This window comes from Mus pahari, chromosome 14 (assembly GCF_900095145.1).
Source record: "Mus pahari chromosome 14, PAHARI_EIJ_v1.1, whole genome shotgun sequence".
NCBI lineage: Eukaryota > Metazoa > Chordata > Mammalia > Rodentia > Muridae > Mus > Mus pahari.
This window is the reverse complement of record NC_034603.1, coordinates 61,531,334-61,552,242: the sequence shown is the minus strand read 5'-3', so window position 1 is coordinate 61,552,242 and position 20,909 is coordinate 61,531,334. Positions and strand designations below refer to the sequence as shown.

The following is a 20,909-nucleotide window of genomic DNA, read 5'->3' as shown; positions in this document are numbered from 1 at the left end:
CAGTAGGAGGGTCCTGATGAACTTTCAGTGTTGATTTCTCTCTCTCTCTCTCTCTCTCTCTCTCTCTCTCTCTCTCTCTCTCTCTCTCTCTCTCAGCAAGGTCTCCTGTAATGCAGGCAGCCTCAAATCTGATATGTAGTCAAGGATGACCTTGAACTCTTGATGTTCCTGGCCTCTCCTTTCTGAGCTCTAGGAGGTGCAGGAGAGACAATCGGAGGTGCAGGAGAGATGGAACACAGGTTTCACAAGCTCTTCCAACTGAGCCACATCCCCAGCCCTGCATCCCCTGCCTGGTGCTCTTTTTTTGGTTTGGCCACATAGGTTTGTGTAACTTGCACTGTGTTCCTCAGCTGCACACTTTTGTGTAAAGTACTCCTCCTCCCCCAAAAGTTTTTGTTTTTAAAAATAAAAGGCATATCCTCCCCCCCCCCCCGCAGGATAAACCCACCTCCCTTTTGTGTCCATAGGACATAAGGAGAGGTGCCTGCCTCACCTCCCAGGCACAACCAGTCGCCAGACTGTTGCCACTAGAATCTCTTTACTAAGCCTTCCAAAGTGAGCGGAGGTGGGGTGGGTGGAGGAAACCGGGACGGGGGACGGGGACGACGGGGACACGGACGACTCTGTTTCCATCTAGCAGGGAACACATGACTCTGGAATCAACCTCGCCATCAGATCAGGTGTCTGGAGGCAGGGCCAGGCTCTGAAGGCTGGGCCTTCCAGTTTCAGCTGGAGCAGGCTGAGACCAGGGCTTGGTGGGTTGGGATGTAGAGAGGTACAGGTACCTGTGTTGAGGGTGGGGATGGGGGTCGCATGCACAACCACCTCCAGCTCTGGCCTCCTCCGCAGATTGGTAAAGGTGCATCTGCCTGAATTTAGGAGTCAGGGAAGCCCAGGCGGCCTGGCCTGACCTTGCGCACCACCCCCAAAGGTCATGGCGCTCAGCTCTCTGGGGTTCAAGTTCCCGTGGCAGCCGGGAGGCCAGAAATCAATCCGGGCCGGTCGGCTGGAGAGGGGCGCGGATCCAGCAAGCTGCCCTCAGCAGCCTGGCTCCGTTATTTATAACCGTGGGTCGCCTTACCTCCTGACCTTCAGCGGGGACCAGCTATCCAACGCGATTAGCATCTCTCCCGCTGCACACTAAGAACAAACACCCCTCTGTGTGGCCTCCAGGAGGGCTTGCAGGAAACAGGATGTTGACCCGAGGCTCCTCAGGGTGGATCCAGTCCCAAGTGAGTTGGGGGGAGGTGTGGTGCGGCTAGGGGGAAGGTACCACAGTTATTTCTGTTGCCTCGCTTCCGGGGTGGCAAGTGTTCTGGACTATTCTAGGTAGCAGTTTTATTTACAATGTAGGACTCCCCGGCCTGGGTCTGCTCCAACGGGTGCCCAATCAGAGCCAGAGAGAAAGAAGCGGGCAGCCTGGAGGAATTGTGCAGATTCGATCCCTAGTACCACACTGCACATTAGAGGCAGGTCCCAACCGTCACACTGATCTCCCAGCTCCTGGCTGAGGGCTTTTCCCACTGGACCCCAGAACTCCCACCAGTGGTCTTGGGGAAGGCAGGGCAGGGCAGGGCAGGGCAGGGCAGGGGGCAGAAACGCTGTTTAGTCACTCATTCAGCAATTTGGTTGGGCCTCTACTAGGAACCTCCCAGAAGTTATTGCTGTGGGGCCTGTCAGCGGAAAGTCTACAGAAAAGCCTGAGGCGGGACAGTGGCCCAGGGTTTCTATGTATATGCATAAGACTTGGAGTGGACCAGCAAGACAGGGAGGAGGGGGAGGAGGGAGAGTGTCTTGGGAGATGGAGGCCTTGGCTGAGTGTTTGCCAAGGACAGGCAAGGCTAAGCTCAACGCCACATTCTAAGCCAGTGAAGGCTGTGGCTCAGTCACAGGGCCTCCCCTGGCTAGCTTCCAATGACCTTGCCCCCAGTGCAGAGGGTGAAAGTCTCGCCCGGTGCCCATCTGGGTGGCAGACCTGGAGAAGGCTGTGGACAGGCCAGCTGAAGCTGGTTCTGCCTGTTCTGAGAGGCTCGGGCACAGTGCAGTAGGAAGACAGGATCCACTGTTTGCTTGAGACAGGATCTTACTGTACGGCTCTGGCTGGGTTTGGAACGCTTGTGTAGAGCAGGCTGGCCTCAAACTCTGAAGGGTCTGCCTCTGCTCACTGAATGGGATATGCCACAGCATCCGGCCTCTGCCGCAGTCTCACGCACTTTGAAACACGGGACAGCACTTTGGCTGTGTGACTAGACCTGCCTTGTTTACTGGCTTAGGCCTGGCTCCACCGGTGAGCAGGGATTCACTGTTTGGGAAGAGCGGGTCTCGGGCGCTTGCAGCCTGTTTCCCTAGCCACCTTCTGGACCAGTCTAACTAACCCCCCCATCTCCCCACATCCCTACCCGACTCCCACTACGCTGTTCCTCATCCTCCTCTGGCTCAGCCCTGGTGTCTTTTGATCTAGTGAGGTTCCCTTAACAGATCAAGGATAGACGTGTCAGTGGCTATAGAGACCATTGATGACCAAGAACTAGTTCCACCGTATAAAGGTGTGTGTGTGAGTGTGTGTGTGTGTGTGTGTGTGTGCGCGCGTTGGGAGGTGGTGTACATGGGAGGCTGTGTGTAGGATCTTCGTGGGGATGCAAGAGAGAGAATATGGGTAACTGTTGGACTGTGGGGTGTGGGCAAAAGTTACAGGAAGGTTTTGGCAGGTGGCGCTGGGGGACTTCAGGCCCCAGTCAGGGCCTCTCCTGCATGATCAGTCTGTGGCCAGTGGGCCCTGCCCAGTCAATGAACTCAGGGTCTGGAAGAGTCAGCGGCTTTTCCAACCGTTTTGCCAAATGGGATGTCAGCACTGGGGCGGAGCAGGGCGAGAGAGGGAAGGGGGATGCCTCGGGCAGACGGGTAGACGGGACTGGGAAGGTGGCAATGACTTCATGACAACTGGTTGCTGAGCAGCTGGCTGAGGGGGTGGGGACCTGGAGCCTAACTGGGCCAGGAGACCTGCCCCCTTGGCCACTGGTCAAGGCCAAGGCTGTTGTTTCTTCCCAGAGGCAACCGGGCCTCAGTTCCCTTCATGAGGCTTCTTGGGGGCTTCCCCCACTGCACACCCAGGCGTCTAGCCCTGCTTTACAGCTAAGGAAACTGAGGCTCACTAAAGTGGTGAGGCTGGGAATGGGGCGAGGGGGAAGTGTAGCAGGTCCCCTACTGTGTCCTACACAGTGGCATTTAGCCACCAAAGACTGAATGTCTGTCTGGGTGAGCCCTGGGCCTTCTCTGGACCCTAGGCATTATAGCTCTCAAATCCGTCTAAAGGAGCTTCTTGGGGAGTGCCTCCATATACTTTCCTACTAGTGGGGCGAAGCAACACCAATAGTTGTGCACCCCCCCCCCCATCACTTGGCCTCCTCCGACCACAGGCCAGAGGCTGGCTTCTACTCCAGCAGGTTTGTTTTCCAGCCAGGGCATCACGGCCTACTGGCTCAGACTGGCTCCTCAGCAGGGTTGGAGGGACCCCAGATCACAGACCTGGTGGGTGTGAGCCTGCCCTTTGTACCCACAAACTGAGATCAGCTTTGGGGGTGTTCTTTCTCCCACCGTTTACTAGTTTCCCATGAGAATAATAACTACCCTCCATAGCCTTTGTAGTCCACAAAGGGCTTTCACAAACATCCTCTGGTTTAGTGCTTACTCTAGGCCCCGTGACAAGCTATTCATACACCCATTTTATAGACTGAGAAACTGAAGTCAAAGGGAGAGAGAGGTTCAGGATGAGTCTCAGCTCACGGGGCCAGGCAGTGGCTGGCGCTCAGGCCTCTCTGACCCAGACACCTGCCACAGCAGCGGCTTGCTCAGGGAGCGTGGTAGCCATGTAACTTCTCAGAGGACAGCCTGGGTCCTGCAGCCGATAGTGAGCCAGCCTGGCAGAGGCCCTCTGCATTTCCAGCTTGGGAGATGTGAACCCTGTTACCTGCTTGCCCTGTGGAGGCCGGGGGGGGGGGAGGGCACTGAGACCACAAAGGTGACCACAGTTGGCCATGGAGCGCTGGGGAGGGTCTCCCAGAACAGGGCTGGCTGCTGTTGGTGCTGGACTCTGGCCAAGCAGTGGAAGGACTAACATTTCCTGGAACAAGAGTCTACTGACCGTGCCTAGGACCAGCTGCTGCCGTGTGTGGCTCTGCCCACAGCAGGAGAAAGGAGACAGTATAGTGAAGTGTGAGGTTTTCTCAAAGTGACATAGGGTCTGAAAGACACTTTCCCCTGGGGCTGGGGGGTGGCATGGGGACAGGGACACTCCTAGTCCCTTGACTGGCATGAGTGCATTCAGCAAAGCTGGAGCTGCTGGCAGATTCTACTTGCTTTTTTGGAAATAGTAATCAGAGATACCACTAACACCGAGGACCAACCAGCCAGCCACCCTTTCCTCCAGTGACTCAATCTATAATGAAGTTGTTTTCTGTATGTATGTGGAGGGGGCTCCCTTTTCGTTTCTTTTTCTGAGACAGTTTCATCAGGTAGAACTGGCTGGCCTGGACCTTGTGATCCTCCGGTCTCAGCCCCTACAATGTGGGGATTATAGGTGCCTACTACATAAAAGGATCTGTAGGTTTTTTTTTTTGTTTTTTGTTTTTATTTTTATTGAGGGTACCAGGATACCTAGAAAACCTCTCCTGGGGAAGAGGTTGGGATCGTGCCCTACGTCACCCCTGCCACAGAGCCTAGGCTTCCTCGGGGAACCTGAGCAAAAGGAACATTCTAGTAAGTGTACTGGGAATTCTTAGAAAAGTCTCAGGGCCATCAATCTGTGCCATCTATCCTTGACTCCTTTCTGACCGGGATCAGGGGGGCCTCTTAGGCCTCCTGAGCTACAGCTGTCTCCTCCAGAGCCCTCAAATAATCCAGTCCCTGTGAGGAGACACCATGGGTACAGCTGGCTGCCTGCCCCTCTGATAGGGCATGCTAGTAATGTCAAGGCCAAATATAGAGGGAACCAGATACCTCATGGGCCCAGGGCCTAGGGAGCCCCATGGACTCCACTGCGCCTGCCCCACCCCCAGCTCTTTCGGAGTCCTGCAATTCCCACCACCTTCTAGCCTGGGCAAGCAGCCAGGAGACTGGCATCCCCTTCTCCTGGCCCCAACCCACTTGGGGACATGTCCCAACAAGTCCAAGCACAGCAGGAGGCTGGCCCAAGGGGGGGGGCAGAGTTTGCGCTGGGCGTGTGTGCCTGCATGGGGACACCTTTCCAAGCCCTTTTACAAGCATACCTTCCCACCAGGCTCTCAACACCAGGAGGCCAAGAGGAACCATTCCTGCCCTTGGTTCTTTAACTTCCCCAGGAGAGCAAGACCATAAAGCCGGAGTGGGGGAGACCAGAAAGCCAGGTCAAACCCCAATAAACTGCCGGACGCACCGAACTGCAAATAATTAGTCCTGATTGCCTCCATCGTCCTCTCTGGGGAGTGAAAGGTCAAAGGGCAGAGTTGCTGACGCAAATGTCAAGGGAGACATGTGGAGGCTTGAAACAGCTGGGATCCTGCTCCCAGCGAGGTCACTAGAGCCCTGAACACTGTGTCCCCCCCTGGGCAACTGGGAGAGCTGTTCTCAAAGCACCAGAGGTGAGGGGGCTCTGTGGCTTTTCCCTCCTGGCTCCAAGGTCACCAGAACCTGATGGAGAAGGTTAATCAGACTCTTGGGGAAAGCTTAACCTTCTACCTGATACTCGATCCTGCTTGGGAGCCTCTGCTACCTTCTACAAAGAGGGAAAAGACCTCTGTCTCCTGTGAGGGGAATCCTGGCTCCAAACCCTCTTCTCCGTTGGCACACCTTGACAGCTCTGCCCGTCTGTGCACAGTGGTGACCCCCAGTGGCTAGTATGGGGCTTGCACTTGGGGCTGGGGCTGGGCTGTTGCCATCCTAACACTGTAGCCTGAGGCCCAGGCCAGGGAACCTGGGACATAGCAAGAGCAGTTTGGCTTTGGTCAAGAATATTTACTAAGCCTTGATTTTTTTTTTCCTCCTTGAATTGTGGCTAGACCTCAGCCGAAATATCCCACTGTTAGCAGAGTAGGGTCAACATATCTAAGGATGAACTCCTGGGCCCAAGCCTGTTCCTCCTCCGGACTTCCCTGTTTCCATTAATAGCACTGCCACCACCCAGTCCCTGGGGCTCCAAACCTTGTCATCTTCAACTCTTCTCTGGACTGGGCACCTGCCCTGCCCCTCCTCAGTCTGCAGGCCACCCTTCCGTCCTCCAGCTAGTTGGCCTTTTACAGAGCCACTGGCGTGCTCAACAGCGCCACCTAGGGGCCAGTCCCGATCACATGACCCAACACCTGCTGACTTTGTAACCTGGGGCAAGCCTCAGCTTCCTTGGCTATAACGTGAGAATGAGAATAGTCATTTCATAGGATAATGTGTGATCCAAGTGACAGAATGTACCTGAAAACCCTATCATGTAGGATGTTCCTAGGCACAGGAAAAATTTTACACACCCTGCCCTCCAAAGCCTATTTATTTATTTATTTATTTATTATTATTATTATTATTATTATTTTTTTTTTTTTGAGACAGGGTTTCTCTGTATAGCCCTGACTGTCCTGGAACTCACTTTGTAGACCAGGCAAAGCCTCTATTTTATAAACAAGGAAACTGAAACCTGACAGGGGCATTGAATACCAAGCATCTTCACAATACACTGTAGAGCCAGTCAAGACGTGGAAGCTCCTGGAAGTTTTAGTGTGTCTTTAGTGTGTCTCCGTCCCCCATCATTCCACTCTAGAACCCACAATTAAAAGCTGCCTCTGGCTTCATTAGGCCCATCCCCTGCTTTCAGGGGGAGGGACACCTGGCAAGGTTTCAAGGTCATTAGCCATAGGAAGTAATCTTGAGATGTGACAAGCACAGGTCACATACAGCCCATGTGCAAGGTTCCAAGTGGGGTTGAGCACATAGCCGCCTGCCCGAGGGGCAAGGTCTCATTCCAGATGTTCCAAAGGGTAGGGGGTCCCTTGTGCAACTCAGCTGCCCCCCCCCGTCATCCCTACCCTAGTGGCCATGTACTTCTTAGGGTCAGGAAGTGAAGTGCAGGCTAGCCCAGCTTGCTGTTATCCAGGCCTGCTTCCCTTTGGGAAGATGTTCCCTTTGCCCTGTGGATAAGGACCTGAATTCCACACACTCCCTTCAGACGAGTGCTAAGAGACACGCCTAGGGCAGAGGTCATCCCTGAAGAGGCCCCAGCAAGAACCCCTGGCGGAAAGGCTTTTAGCATGAGGTGGATGGACCCTCCTGGAGTCCTTGTCACCTGTCTTCTAAGGCAGTGGCTCTCAACTAGATGGATGCTTGTGTTCCCAGCGGACACTTAGCAGCATCTAGAACCCGTTTCTTTTGTCACAAATGGAGAGAGGGTACCGCTAGACATTTTTAGTGGGTCAGGACCAAAAATGATGTTCTAAGCCTCTTAGGGCTGAGGGCAGACCTGAAGACAGGCCAGCCAGCTGACAGGCACAGGCCTGACCTCCAGGTTTTGTAATGATTTTTGGGTTCTTGCCCCCCTGCCCAGCCCAGGGAAGTTTCTAGAATAGTCCATGCTGACTTCTCAACTCTTTTTAACAAGGACAAAGAGGCCCTGGAAGGACACCCAGGCCTGGGCACTCACCACCCCATTTCATGAGCCTTGTCCATTGGATCTGCATGTAGTCCTTGGCACTGAATTCATTAGGGGAAAGCTGAGAGCAGTGGGGTGCAAAACGGCTCTCTCAGTTCTCCTAAGATTCAGGGAGGTGAACTTGTTGAGGAGCAGAGGCAGGAATACCTTAGCAGGGCCAGGAAGCCTCTGCCGCACAGTCTAGTGGTCACATGTTCTCCTTTGGCCTCTACAAACACCATTCCTATATAAACCAGTGCCCTGGGACTCCCTGGTGTCCCCAAATGGTCTCCACCTGACCTCTAGAGCTCTGCTAGGGTGCCTTATACAGCCTTGGTATCAGAGCCTCTCAGATAATCCAGGTTATCTGAGGTAAATGACAGTGACCCTGAGACCCTGGAACTGCTTACCTTGTGGGGCTGGGGACTCATACAGGCTCACCCTCTGTCTCATCTTGAGGATACCGCATTCCCCACCATGGTGATGGACCCCTGGAGAAAGGAGACGCCCCGAGTGCCTGAGTGCAGGTGAGGCTTTGAGGGGATCTGGGGTTCTAGAAAAGCTACTAGCCTCAGGGGTCATCTCTGTTTGGGGTCACATCCATTTCATGGAAATCCCTGCTCCATGGCACTTAATCTTTACCTTTCTTTCCATTATGTTGCCACTGTGTGTGGGTGGGTGGGGGAGGTATGGGGGCGTGGCTACCAGCTTGCCCCAGTGTTGCAGCCAGCAGGCCACCCTCATCTTCTAGCAGTCTTCTATCTGTAGCGCCCCAGAGCTGGGGAGGGGCAGTGAAGGACTGGCCTTCATGCCCAAGGAGTGTTCCTGCCATTCTCTACTGTGTCAGGGCCCCCAAAGAAAAGCTGGGAATTTCTGCCTGAAAGGGGTCTTTGCACGAACCCTCAACTCTCTGGCCAATCTAGTCCCTCCCCAGTTTCTCTGTCATTCCCTGACACAAACCTCTCCTCCCAAGCGACTTACCCTGCTCCTCCCTTTCTCTGCCCGTGCTGTCTGGTCATGCCAGCTGCGGGGATCTGGACTGCAGTGCTGTACGGGGTCAGTCCGGGGTGGAGCTTTCAGCACCAGATGGGAGGGGGAGTTACCTCCCAAGGGGTACGTCCAGTGTCATTTGGGGCATTCATTTCCATCCTTTTGGAATAACTGTGAGTCCCCTGAACCTTAGACTCCCTAAGCTTGGGGCTGCCAATCCCTGCCATTGAGATGCCCCGTCCTTCAGCCTGTGCTTGCTTTAGCCAGCTGTGGGACCACATGCTCTCTTTGTGTTAGCATCCTGTGTTAGCATCCTGGAGAGGGAATGTTGATCATAGGGCCAACAGTCAAAAACCTCACCTACCCCAGTCTTCTGGTGATGTTTGTCTCATCTTCTTTACCCTCAGGAAGATCCACTAACACGTAACACCCATTACAGACGGAGGACTTCCCCCCCCCTCCAGCCCCCCACCCCCCCATCTCGGGCTGTTGAGAATCTTGAGGCAGAAAGCTATCCTACAACCCATCTGGCCCAGCACTGTTGTGTTTTAGAACTGAAAACCAAGGCTCAGAAAGAAAAAAGACCAAGCTAAAGCTCTGGCCACACAGAGCACCAGGGTTGTTAGAGGGCGGTTGGGAGCCTCAAAGTGGCAAGGGCAGTGGCCTAGCAGGGTTCTGTGATAAGTACAGAGAGGCAAGGGAGTTGTGGCCTTGGAAGGTTATTCCAGGCACGCAGATGCTCGCTTTCCCTCTAATCTTTACCCCTTCCTTTCTTTTCCAGCGGCAGCTATAAAAGCCAGGAAATAGCTGTGGGTTGATGGCCTGTAATGGGCTTAGTTAGCGCTGTGACCTGCTGAGTTATGTAACTCCTATTTGCTATCGGCTTGGATAAAGTCTCCATGGAGGCGACTCGCTAAGCTGATTCCGTGACATCTCCTTGAGTGTGCTTAGAGGCAGGCGGCAGCAGAAATTCGCCTGCAACTTCAAAGACCAGAAATCGTGATGTGGACACTTCCAAAAATCCTTTAAGCCAGTGTTTTTTGTACCCATCTGGAAACCCGCTCACCTCTGAAGCAGCCCCATGCTTCGATGCCTAGGCTTTGCCTTGGTAGAGCTGAGCAGAGGTGTTTTCCTGCCTCTGCTTTAGGGGTGAGGAAGAGAACCAGGGCAGTGAGCAAGCCGAGCACCGTCGGGGCAAGGGAGGCCCCTGACCTAGTAAGAGTTCCAGGCTCTTCTCTGCTGTTGCTGCTTTTGGCTTCTGGCTCACTAGCTCTTGGAAGGTTAATGTCAGTATGGCGCCACCTTGTGCTGAAAAGGGAGAATAGCCCTATTTCATCATAGCACAGTGGGTCGTCTTTATCAACCCATTCCTTTCCGGCTCTGGAAGAGGTGGGGTCTTGTAATCCAAGGATTCTCCCTCCTTACATTTCATTTCTTATCCCACCATCTCAGTTAAAGGGATCTAGGAAGAAGGCGTGTAAAGGTGTTGATGCTTTCCCAGTCTGCCTGTCTCCAGGATCCCTCAGGAAACACAGGGCTTAAGATGTTCCCAGGCAGTAAAATCACCTCTTTGTGAAGAATGCCTTATGCTGCTGCTCCTGATTCTTTGTGAAGACCTCTGGGCAGTTTCTCCAAAGAAGCAGCATGGATGGCATGCCAGCTCGCATGGACGCAGGCATGCACACCTGCTCCCACAGATGCAGACCAAACCAGAGCATGAAAAGCCAGTAGCTGAAAATCCACTTCTGAATTTGGAACTCAAACTACAGATCTTTGTCTAGGATGAGTCAATGGTATAAGAAGGTAGGCTTGTTGACAAAGGGCAATAGGAAAAAGAAACTGAGGCACCTGCCCGGAAGGATACGGTGTCTTGTTAATTGTTGAGTGATAAATGATCTCATGAGCTTTTGCAACAAAGACTCTCGAGGCCATCACTGTGGTGCCAAGGAGGAAAACCCAGTTTCTGAACAGTTACTCTACTTTGGGGTGTCTGTGCCTGAGACGCCCTGCTGATAGCTCCAAAGATACAATTTTGCCTTCTTGCTTAGGGAGAGTGATGCTATGCTTGAAAATCATACCAAAAGCACCGAAACTCTCTGGACTCCATTCCCTGAATTCCCTGTTGTGCGTATGTTAATTTTCCTTAGTTCTGTGTCTGTTCTCCACGCATGTGTTGAGGTTGGTTCTTGTTATAAAGCGTTATGAACAACAGGTGTCAAGTATGCGTGAATGGTTTCTACAACTGTCACCGTTACCACAGTTCCCATGCTTCTCTCTGGCTGCAAAGGAATGAAAGTCGCTCTTAGATGTAAAATGTAATCTTCCTGTGTTTATTTTCAGGATAAACACTTCACAGGGCCCAAACGCAGATCTGCCCCCTACAGACAGCGGCTCCATGCCCAGTTAATCTGGTTTCCCCAAGCACTGAGCTGCCTTCTGTCCTATCAGGCCTGTGTATCTAAGGCCAGGCCTATGGGTAACATAAGCTCAGCAGCGTTCTCGCCAGGGGTTCCCTGCAGGTCTCCTATGAATTTATGGGCACATACTTAGAAAAACGAAATGCCATGAAAATGACACTAGGCACAAAGCTAATGACCTCCTCCTATAAAAACTATAAGAAGTTGTCTTGCCAAGCAATACAGACTTCATGAGGAGAAATACTGTTCACCCCTTTAAGGTAGCACCAGGTTTATAATATTCTAATCTTCAATTGCCCTTGAATCAGAAAATAAGGACTGTGAAGTTGAGGTGGTGGTGGGGGACCTCACAAAGGGCATAACTGGCCGAGAATGAAGAAAGTGTTGTCTCCTAGGAAACAAGATGTTTGGGACTCCAGCTAGGCTGCTCCCATTCTCAAAAGTCAATGCACCACGGGGTCACTCTGAAAGCAGGGACAACTCTGCTGTGCAGTAGCTCCCAGGGCAGGTCATGGCCACACCTCCCTCTTCTGGCCTGACCAAGAACTGCATCTTATGGTGAAATGACAGTACCCAGTTTGTCCCTCTATCTTAAGGCCTAAACTCAAGTCACAATTCTTCACCTCTGTGAGCAGAAGCTATTATGCTGCTTTTGGCTGGCCAAAAAAAAAAAAAAAAAAAAAAAAAAAAAAAAAAAAAAAAAAAAATATTTTTGTGCTCTCCTTTCCCTAGAGAAAATTGGAAATTTTTTTTTTTTTTTTTTTAAAGATTTATTTACTTATTATATGCAAGTACACTATAGCTGTCTTCAGACACTCCAGAAGAGGGCGTCAGATCTTGTTACGGATGGTTATGAGCCACCATGTGGTTGCTGGGATTTGAACTCCGGACCTTCGGAAGAGCAGTCGGGTGTTCTTACCCACTGAGCCATCTCACCAGCCCCTAGACTGGAAATTCTTTAAGTATTCCAAACCTCCCTTACCCAACCCCACTGGATGGCCAGGAACCTGCCGACAGGAGTGTTTCTTACCCTATGAGGTCAAGGCCAACCTAGTCTGTATAGCAAGCTCCAGGCAAGCCCAGACCAATAAGTGAGAACATGCTTTAAAAGAATAAAACAAAAGATAAAGGCAAAGAATATGATTATTATTTAGAAGTGGTAAGAGCAGCCTCTGCTAGGCATGACAGTGCATACTTTAAATCCCAGCACTCGGGAGGGAAAAGAAAATGGATCTCTAGAGTTTGAGGCGAGGAGGAAGAAGAGGAGAGGAAGAGGAGGAGGGAAAAGAAAAAAGGAAGAACCCCACTTTTCTTACATTTTGATTTTTTAAAATTATCCCCTTGAGAGTGTGTGTGTGTATGTGTGAATGTGTGAGTGTGTGTGTCTGTACTCACACATGCTAAGGTCAGGAGATGCCTTGTAGGGGTCATTTTTCTCCTATCATACGGATGCTAGGGGCTGACCTTAAATACCTTCATCTACTGTGCCAACTCACAGGTACCAAATCTCAGCATCCATCAAGTCATGTTGGCACAACAGTGAATGCCCCTGCACTAGGCCATGCACGTACCCTGTGTGCCATGGCCCCGTGCTCACCCATGCTCTCACATCACCCGTCAGAAAGCCGCACTGCAGCACGTCTCTTACTGCCGAGTGATCAACTGCATAAGGCTGAGGGCGGGTCTTACCAAGCACTCCTACCTGTCAACTAAATGCCCTCCTGATCAGTGCCAAGTGTGTGCTCAGGAGCCGCAGACAGGTCTGAATGTCTGCTCACTTAAAAAAAATAAATTATTTATTTATTACACTGTAGCTTTCTTAGGCACCCCAGAAAAAGGAGTCAGATCTTGTTACAGATGGTTGTGAGCCTTTAGAAGAGCAGTCAGTGCTCTTAACCGCTGAGCTATCTCTCCAGCCAGCCCCACTTTTTGTTTGTTTGTTTGTTTGTTTGTTTGAGACAAGGTTTCTTTGTGTAGCCCCAGCCGTCCTGGAACTCAACTCTGTAGACCAGGCTGGCCTCGAACTCAGAAATCTGCCTGCCTCTGCTTCCCAAGTCCAGGGATTAAAGGCGTGTGCCACCACTGCCTGGCTTCCCTCTGCTCACTTTTTACCAGTGCCAAACAACCATAATCTTGGTTCTCAGAAATGACATGTTTTATGGGACATATTATTGAACTTTCTGATAAAAACCAAGTCTAGAGCCCCAAGAAAGATAAAAAATAACCACACTAGACTTCACACGTTTCATATACATATTTATATATATTTCATGTACAAAGTTACATTCCGAACCCCAGGGATTCCATAATAGAAATAAATACTGAAATAACTACATTGCTAAATGAGCTTTTTACGCATAGAAATGAAGCCTTGGCCTCTAAAGACAGCAAATGGGACATTCTAGAACCCAATTTTATGAGGCAAGTAAAGTTCTGGATTTCTAGAACGAAAACAAATTTAGGACATAAACAGTTAAAACATATTCAAATATTGAGAAATATATGATAAAATTATTAATAAAACTTCATTTTAAAGAGAAAGACAATTAGTGTTACAGAATAGCATAACCCTGTTAGAAAAGCATTTATGATTTCAACATTTATTTCCTTCTCTTCCCATCTTATAAAGTGGGATGCAATCAGCCTCTTTCCCAACATGATCAATTAAGAAGAACCCTAATCTGGTCGAGTCCTTTGGTAATAGTCATAATACTTACTAGGAAATAAATATCCACTTTCATGGCATTTGCAAGACACACATTCCTTTTAGGTTAATATGAGGCATCCTGTTTTGTTCCAAAGGCTGCATGTTATGTGGACTCTTCTCAACGCCACAGGAAGTGAACGATGCTACAGCTGAGAGTGTATTTTACTCTCCACAGTAAGCACGTTCCATCTGAAGAGTGGCGCGCTGCATTGCTCTATGTTGAAATGTTTTCAACTCCCTGCAAGCTGCAACTTGTAAGAGACACAAGTTTGGCTCTCCATGAGTTAGAGAAGTTATTCTCAAAACTGAGTTGTAGAAAGCAGTCTCCTTCCTTTTGCCTCACAGAGATTTAACTTGCACTTCCTATCGCGTGTTAGGTTGAGACATACAATGGTGCTGTTTCTATAGACCAGCAATGGCTGTACACTGGTAATTCATACAGTTTAGCCTCATATATAACCCATATAACCCAGATGTAACAAAACGAGAACTCTCAGTGCTCTGCCTTCTTCTTTTAAAAGTCAGTTTTTGCATGGGAGGCTACCTAGAGGCACGTATGCCTTCTTGGCCCTGTGGTGACAATGGCATTTTAGACCCTGTCACTGTCTGCAAGCAGCTTATCCTGGTATTTCTTCCAAAGATCACCCCCTTGACCAAAATAAACATCACAAGAATATTTGTGTTATGGGGGAAGAGGAAGAGAAGCAGAATTACAAATATAAGCACAGCCCTTAAAACAAGCCGCACGGGTGCCTCTGCATTCTCTCATCCTTGAGCTAGTTCACAGGGCCACAGTAATGTGAGATCTTTAGCTAAAATCACCATGCACCTACAGTCTGCAAGTGAAGTCAACATTGTTACATTTCAAAGAAACAACTATAACCAGGGTAACACATTTGAATGTTTCTTCTTTAGCTTCTGATTCCCTGAGTTACTCTGGACCACACAAAGATGAAAAGCACTTCTCAGCAATGAAGAGGGGCACTTCTTGGGATTAAAATTCTCCAAAACTCTTGTGTTTCCTTATGAATTTATACAATATTTCCAATAAATGTTAATAATGCTTTTTAAAAGTATTTGCCCCAAATGATTCAGATTTAAAATAAAGACATGGCAACAAGCTAAGGAAAAGTGGTCTGCACCAAAGAAAAATGAATAAGTAGATCAAACAAAATATTAATTATCCTTTATACAGCTTTATCAAAACAGGTGTTTTTCTTTTAAAACATACAGGGCCACAACTTTAGAGTGTGCCCAATGTGCTTAATGATACAAAAGCCTCCCATGCTCACGGGGTCCTATGTATTTTAGGATCTAGCCTAATCATATGCATGTGAAAAAAGTCCCTGTATACTTTTTGCAGATATTTTTGTATCACAGTCTGGGGGAAATCCCTGGTACTTGGACAATTAGAGACCTGTATTCGATTTCTTTTCTATGAGGTGGTCCTTCCAATGACCTGAAGACCTGTTTCCTGTATGTTTTTAAGAGATCACATAAAATTAAGTTTAAGTTTGCTTGTAGCAGTGGGTAGGAAATGGTAAATCATGTATTTTCAGAAAGCTTGAGAGAGGAAAGCAAGCCTCTACTCTAGCTCATGGTTTTTGAAACCTCCTAAGGTTACCAGTTAAAGCTAGATGTGACCCCACTTTCTCAGATGGATGCCACGAATGGAGACAGGCACAGACTCTGCCTGCCTTCCAGCACTTCCCTTGAAGATGGCATTTCAGCAGGGAACAAATGCTGAAGAGTATCTATACCAAGCAAGCACTAGGTGTTTGGTAGTTTTTTACAGAATAAAACGAATCAACTTTCCTAATCATTCAGCATTCAGCAAATGAGACAGAATCCACGGCCACCACAGTGTCCCCTCCTTGATAGGCTAAGAGCAGCCTAGTGTGGCTAACGGGTACATTTTATCCACTACCACAATCCTCTAGGACAAGGAATTCAAACACAATCTCCTTTTAGAACATCCTTCCAGTATTGAAGTGTCTTCAACACTTCCCAGATTATTTCCTAAACTTCAGATAATACATTTCTTAAATGTCAGTATGAAAATGGGTGAAATTAATCTAAAATATGAGAATATTCAGAGAAGCAGGCTTCGTAAACTTTAGAGTTCTAATGAGACAGGAACAAGAAATTTTATTTAAATAGTGTAGCCTTAATTTCTTTAATATAAAACCCCCCAAGTCTGATGAAAACAAAGTTTTATATACCATATAAACAAGATTTGTCAGAATTGAAAGTGAAAGTTAAAGTACTTTACAGTTAGCTCTTAGCCCTCTTGGGACATTCAGATAAATCCTGATAATCCGTCTGTTATTAGTGCATCAATTCTATCATACACTGGGGAAAAACTCTATTGTACTTCATGGTACAATTTCATTTATTAAGTTTTTTCCATTAGTTCCATTATTAGTGACAGGTAAAACATGGCCTCATCAATTAAGTGAGTGACATTAGACTGTGGCAGAGCAAACCACATCTGGATTGCTTTCTGTAATTTATCAGTTTACAGAAAGTAAACCTTCTTTGATTTGTTCATGATATACTGAAATTTCCTATTAACACTGGTGCAGTAAACTAGCTCGCTCCTCTGTATTGTTACCACAGAACAGATTGTGTAATATAAAGGTAACGGGGAAATGCTCACATATTATGTGGTGAAATGTCTTTCACAAAAGAGCATTAAATAAAGGAAAAAGGGAAAATAAACCATGCAACTTCCTCATCTCCACCTGTCTCTTACAGACTCATTCATTGCCACACATCACTTGCCACACTATCAGGTGACTTCTCTCGGCTTTGGTGACTGAAGGTTCCAGTGGAAGATCCTCTCCAAGAAGTTCAGATTCTCCACCTTCATCACCTAAAGGATCATAAGGAAACTAGAGTTAGGTGGAATACAGATGATGTGAACTGGGTGCATCATTGGCCTATGAACACAATGCATGTGATGCCTAGGATGCCATGTTTGATTTTTACTGCAGAGAACACAGCAAAGAATACCAGGGGGCCTAAGAGATGGCTCAGCGATTAAGAGCAGTTGATAGTCTTCCAGAGGACCTGAGTTTGATTCCCAGCACCCCTGTTAGGTAGCTCATAACCATCTGTAACTACAGTTCCAGGAGATCTGACTTCCTCTTTTAGCCTCCAAGGGTAGCCATGCACACAAACAGACACACACACACACACACACAAATGAAAGCTAGTTCACAACAGTATGCTGGACAGTCATTACAACATGTCTGTCTGAGGGATTTATTTTATTGCTGTGAAGAGACATGGCCATTGAAATTCTTATAAAGGCAAACATTTAGTTGGGACTAGCTTCCAGTTCAGAGGTTCAGTCCATTATCATTATAACAGGAAGCATGGTGCATACAAGCAGACATAACGATGCTAGAGGAGCTGAGAGTCCTACATCTTGATACGAAGGCAACCAGGAGGAGACCGGATTCTACACTGGGCAGAGTCTGAGCACAGGAGACCTCAAAGCCCCACCTCCACAGTGACACACTTCCTCTAACAAGACCACACCTACTCCAACAATGCCACACCTCTTAATAGTGCCACTCCCTATGGCCAAGCAGTCAAACAAACGAGTCTGTGGAGACCACAATGTCTGTTCACTGGTAACAGAAATGGGAGATGAAAAAAGCAAATATATTCAATTATATGTTTGTCCAAAACAAACATTCTACTCGTTTATTTCAATTTAAGAAAACACAAATACAGAACATATTAAATAAGGCCCAGTGTAGATGTCACTTCTGTTTCCTCAGATGGAGTGGCAAGTAGAAGCTGTACTCAAGCTGTGCAATTACATGGCTTGGGTGGAGCCCAGAGAATTTCCTTCTCTGCCTGAACTACCCAAGGCCTGGACGCTTCTAGCCTCTGTACATCTAATCTTCTCCAAGCCTGAACCTTGAAGGCTTCAGCTTCCAGCCTCCACCTGCTAACCTAGGCCTAGAACGTTTCAGCCTCTGAAACTTACTATGAAATAAACTCATTCTTTTTAGTTTTTTCTGCACTCTGGCTGGCTGGTTCAATTCTGCTGTTCTGGGTCAAACTCCTCTCCATGCTGACTGACTCAAATTTAGCTTCTCTCAGCTTCTGACTGAATCGTTCTGCTTGGAAAGACTGCCTCTGAACTCTACCATCTGAACTGTTCCAAACTAAACTGAATTCAGTTGATCCTCTCTCTGGTCTTTAAGTAGCCTCTCTCTCCTGACTGTTTGGAGAGTTGGGCACATCCGATCTCTGATTCATTCTGTCAAACCTTTCTCTGAGTCATCACTGCCTGCCCAGCAATGTGACATCATTGTTTGGGATTAAAGGTGTGTACTAAGTGCTTATCTGTAAGCCAGCCAGAGGATTCAATGTGTATATTCCAGCCAGATCATATCTTTGAATGGGATCCCTTGTCAGAGCAGCCACATTGGTGGATTAAAATTTCTCTCCAGCCCAAGAAATCCTGCTGATTCTCGGTGACCTGGGGTACATTCTCCAACTGAGACAATGAGTACTAAACAGGTACTGCCGCTCCTCTCCACAAGCTCGAAGCAGTCAGCTCTGCTGGGCAGAGCAAGGTTATTCTGGTACAATCTAGCTGACAACTTGTTTAGTGGGATGAATTCTTCAGCAGAATCCTAAAAATGTGCACACTAAGAAACAAAGATATTCCACTGATGCACTGGAATTTCAAGTTTAGCACAAGAAAATGACACCATTGACTAAAAATAGAGGAACAGAAGCAATAGAATATATGCACTTTTCTCTGCAAACCATTTTCCCCTCTCCCTCTCCCACCCCCCCATACGCAAAGCTTTTTCACATTATGTCAAAATATAGAGTAAGCATGCTCAGGTCAAAAGTCAAGCTCCTTCAACTAAAATATAACCAAAAAAAAATAAGTTTGGCTCTTTTTGTTTGTTTGGTTGGTTTTGGTTTTTCAAGACAGGGTTTCTCTGTGTAGCCCTGACTGTTCTAAAACTCACTTTGTAGACCAGGCTAACCTAGAACTCATACAGATCTGCTTACCTCTGCCTAGGTTCAAAGGTATATACCACCATCACACAGCTGCATTTTTAAAAAAAAATTATTTATTTATGTCTATGAGCACTCTATTTGCATCTATGCCTGCATCAGACAGAAAAGAACATCAGATCCCATTACAGACGGTTGTGAGTCACCATGTAGTTGCTGGGAATTGAACTCAGGACCCCTGCAAAAGCAGTCAGTGCTCTTAACCGCTGAGTTTTCTCTCCAGCTCCCAGCTATTTTTGTTTTTGAGGGTTTGGTTATTTTTATTTTATGTATATGAGTATTTTTGCCTGAATATCTAAGAACCATGTATATGCAGTACCCAAGAAAGCCAGAAGAAGGTATCAGATCCATACAATTGGAATAAACCTCTAAGTGTGTGGGGATAGAACGGGGGTCCTCTGGAAGAACATCTAGGACTCTTAACCACTGAGCCATAGTTCCAGCTCCAAGTTTGGCTCTTAAATTTTAGAAATACAATGGTGTTATGGAGTACACCCTTAATCCTGGCACTCAGGCAAAGGTGGGCAAACTTAGGTGGGTTCTAGGCCAGCCTAGTCTAGAGAGTCAATTGCAAGCCAGCAGGGCCACACAACCCAAGACCTTATTTCAAAAACAACAGCAAGCTACAATGGTGAAGACTAAGTGGCTGAGACAAAGGTTGCTGGTGACTTGCCTTTTAAGCTATTTTGAAGATTGTTCCTATCTTGCTTCCCAGGATTTCTATATCCTGTAATTCAAGCTGAGCTCTTACACATATGGGAGATAAATTATTGCTGAAACATTACAGAAAGTGAATAAGAACACGAACAAGATGAAATTCAAGGCGTTGTTGTTGTTTTTGGTTTTCTGAGAGAGCGTTTCACTTTGTACCTCTGGTGTCCTGGAACTCACTGCTCAGACCAGGCTCCATCTGCCTCTGCCTCTCAGGGTGGTGAGATTTAAAAGCATTTACTACCATGCTTTGTTTTTTAAAACAACATATTCACTGTTAAAATTAGCATCTGCTTAAAAAACAAGTCTATTTTCCAGGCTGAATTCCTAGAGATATTGTCAAACCTGGTTAAGCAATTTTTATTTGCAGAATCTGCACTGGAAAACATTTGGTGGAGGTGGGAAACTGCAGAGATTCCGACTAGCATGTTCTTTAGTATGATTCCAACTGCCACACTGCTACTCCAAGAAAAAGCCACCATCACCCTAGCTAAGGAGAGTCCCTACAATTCCTTTCCATAAAACATTCTGTGCCAGTAGTTACTTAAAATGCTTTAAAACTCTTCTGTTCTTGCTGGCATCCATCTCTAAACTTTACATTAATATTTCTGTCTCCCAGAAGTAAGCCAGAAGCCTTCAAATTTCATGCTCTGGTTTATTCTGACCACATGTGGTGCACTGCCACCAACAGGACCCTGCATTTTCTACTATGTCAGACTTAGTGTACTCTCTACAAGCATTTAATAGCTTCTGTTTGACAAGCCATTAAGATACCAAGACTTGTGTGTTTAGACTAGTGTGTTTCTCTTTAGCAAGCAAACACCTGCACTTCTTTTCCCTTTCCCGCTTTCTGGCTGCTTCCATTTAGACAGTGCTCTGAGTGAACACATGACTCTCTACTAGCTAAGGACTCCTCATGGCACTTCTCTGTCTCCACCATTACCAGCTGACTCAGACATCCATTTTCCTCACTCATTTCCACATCTCTTGCCCAAACCTAATCACATTGCTCCTCCATTTCAAGTTCTGCAATTCTCCTTTGCTTAAAAGATAAACACAAACGTTACTTGTGGTATTCTGGATGAAAATGGCCCCCATAGATTCACAGGGAGTGGCATTATTGGAAGTGTGGTCTTGTTTAAGGTGTTAAGTGCTTAAGCCAGCCCCAGCAGCTGCTGTCTGCCGATCAGAACTCTCGGCTCCTTCTCCAGCAGCAGAAGTCTGTGTGTGTATCATCATGCTCCCACCATGATGATAATGGACTAAACCTCTGAACAGTAAACCAGCCCCAATGAAATGCTTTCCTTTAAGCTGGGCGTGGTTGCGCATGCCTTTAATCCCAGCACCCGGGAGGCAGAGGCAGGTGGATTTCTGAGTTTGAGGCCAG

General features: G+C 47.8%; 1 protein-coding gene and 2 long non-coding RNA genes across 18 annotated transcripts in view; 1 reads left to right on the top strand and 2 right to left on the bottom strand.

Annotated features, from left to right (window-relative positions):
- LOC115065384 overlaps positions 1–6,330 on the bottom strand; it is a 7,470-nt gene extending 1,140 nt beyond the window's left edge. The window contains exons 1-2 of the long non-coding RNA XR_003845180.1: positions 6,175–6,330; positions 1,082–1,258 (exon numbers count right to left, since the gene is read on the bottom strand). This is a non-coding gene — a long non-coding RNA (uncharacterized LOC115065384). The remainder of the gene's footprint in view (positions 1–1,081; positions 1,259–6,174) is intronic.
- Positions 1,010–10,826, top strand: LOC115065385. The gene is made up of 3 exons (XR_003845181.1): positions 1,010–1,232; positions 8,102–8,169; positions 10,085–10,826. It is a non-coding gene; the product is annotated as an uncharacterized LOC115065385 (long non-coding RNA).
- A 2,462-nt stretch (positions 10,827–13,288) lies between these two features.
- Spag9 (sperm associated antigen 9) overlaps positions 13,289–20,909 on the bottom strand; it is a 132,020-nt gene continuing 124,399 nt past the window's right edge. For 13 of the 16 annotated variants that reach the window (XM_029545946.1, XM_029545949.1, XM_029545947.1 and 10 more), the window contains one exon: positions 13,289–16,631. In XM_029545946.1, the coding sequence (XP_029401806.1) occupies positions 16,516–16,631 (116 nt within the window). In that variant the 3' untranslated portion in view covers positions 13,289–16,515. The remainder of the gene's footprint in view (positions 16,632–20,909) is intronic. The other 3 variants (XM_021211654.2, XM_021211663.2, XM_021211662.2) reach the window with 1 other exon arrangement.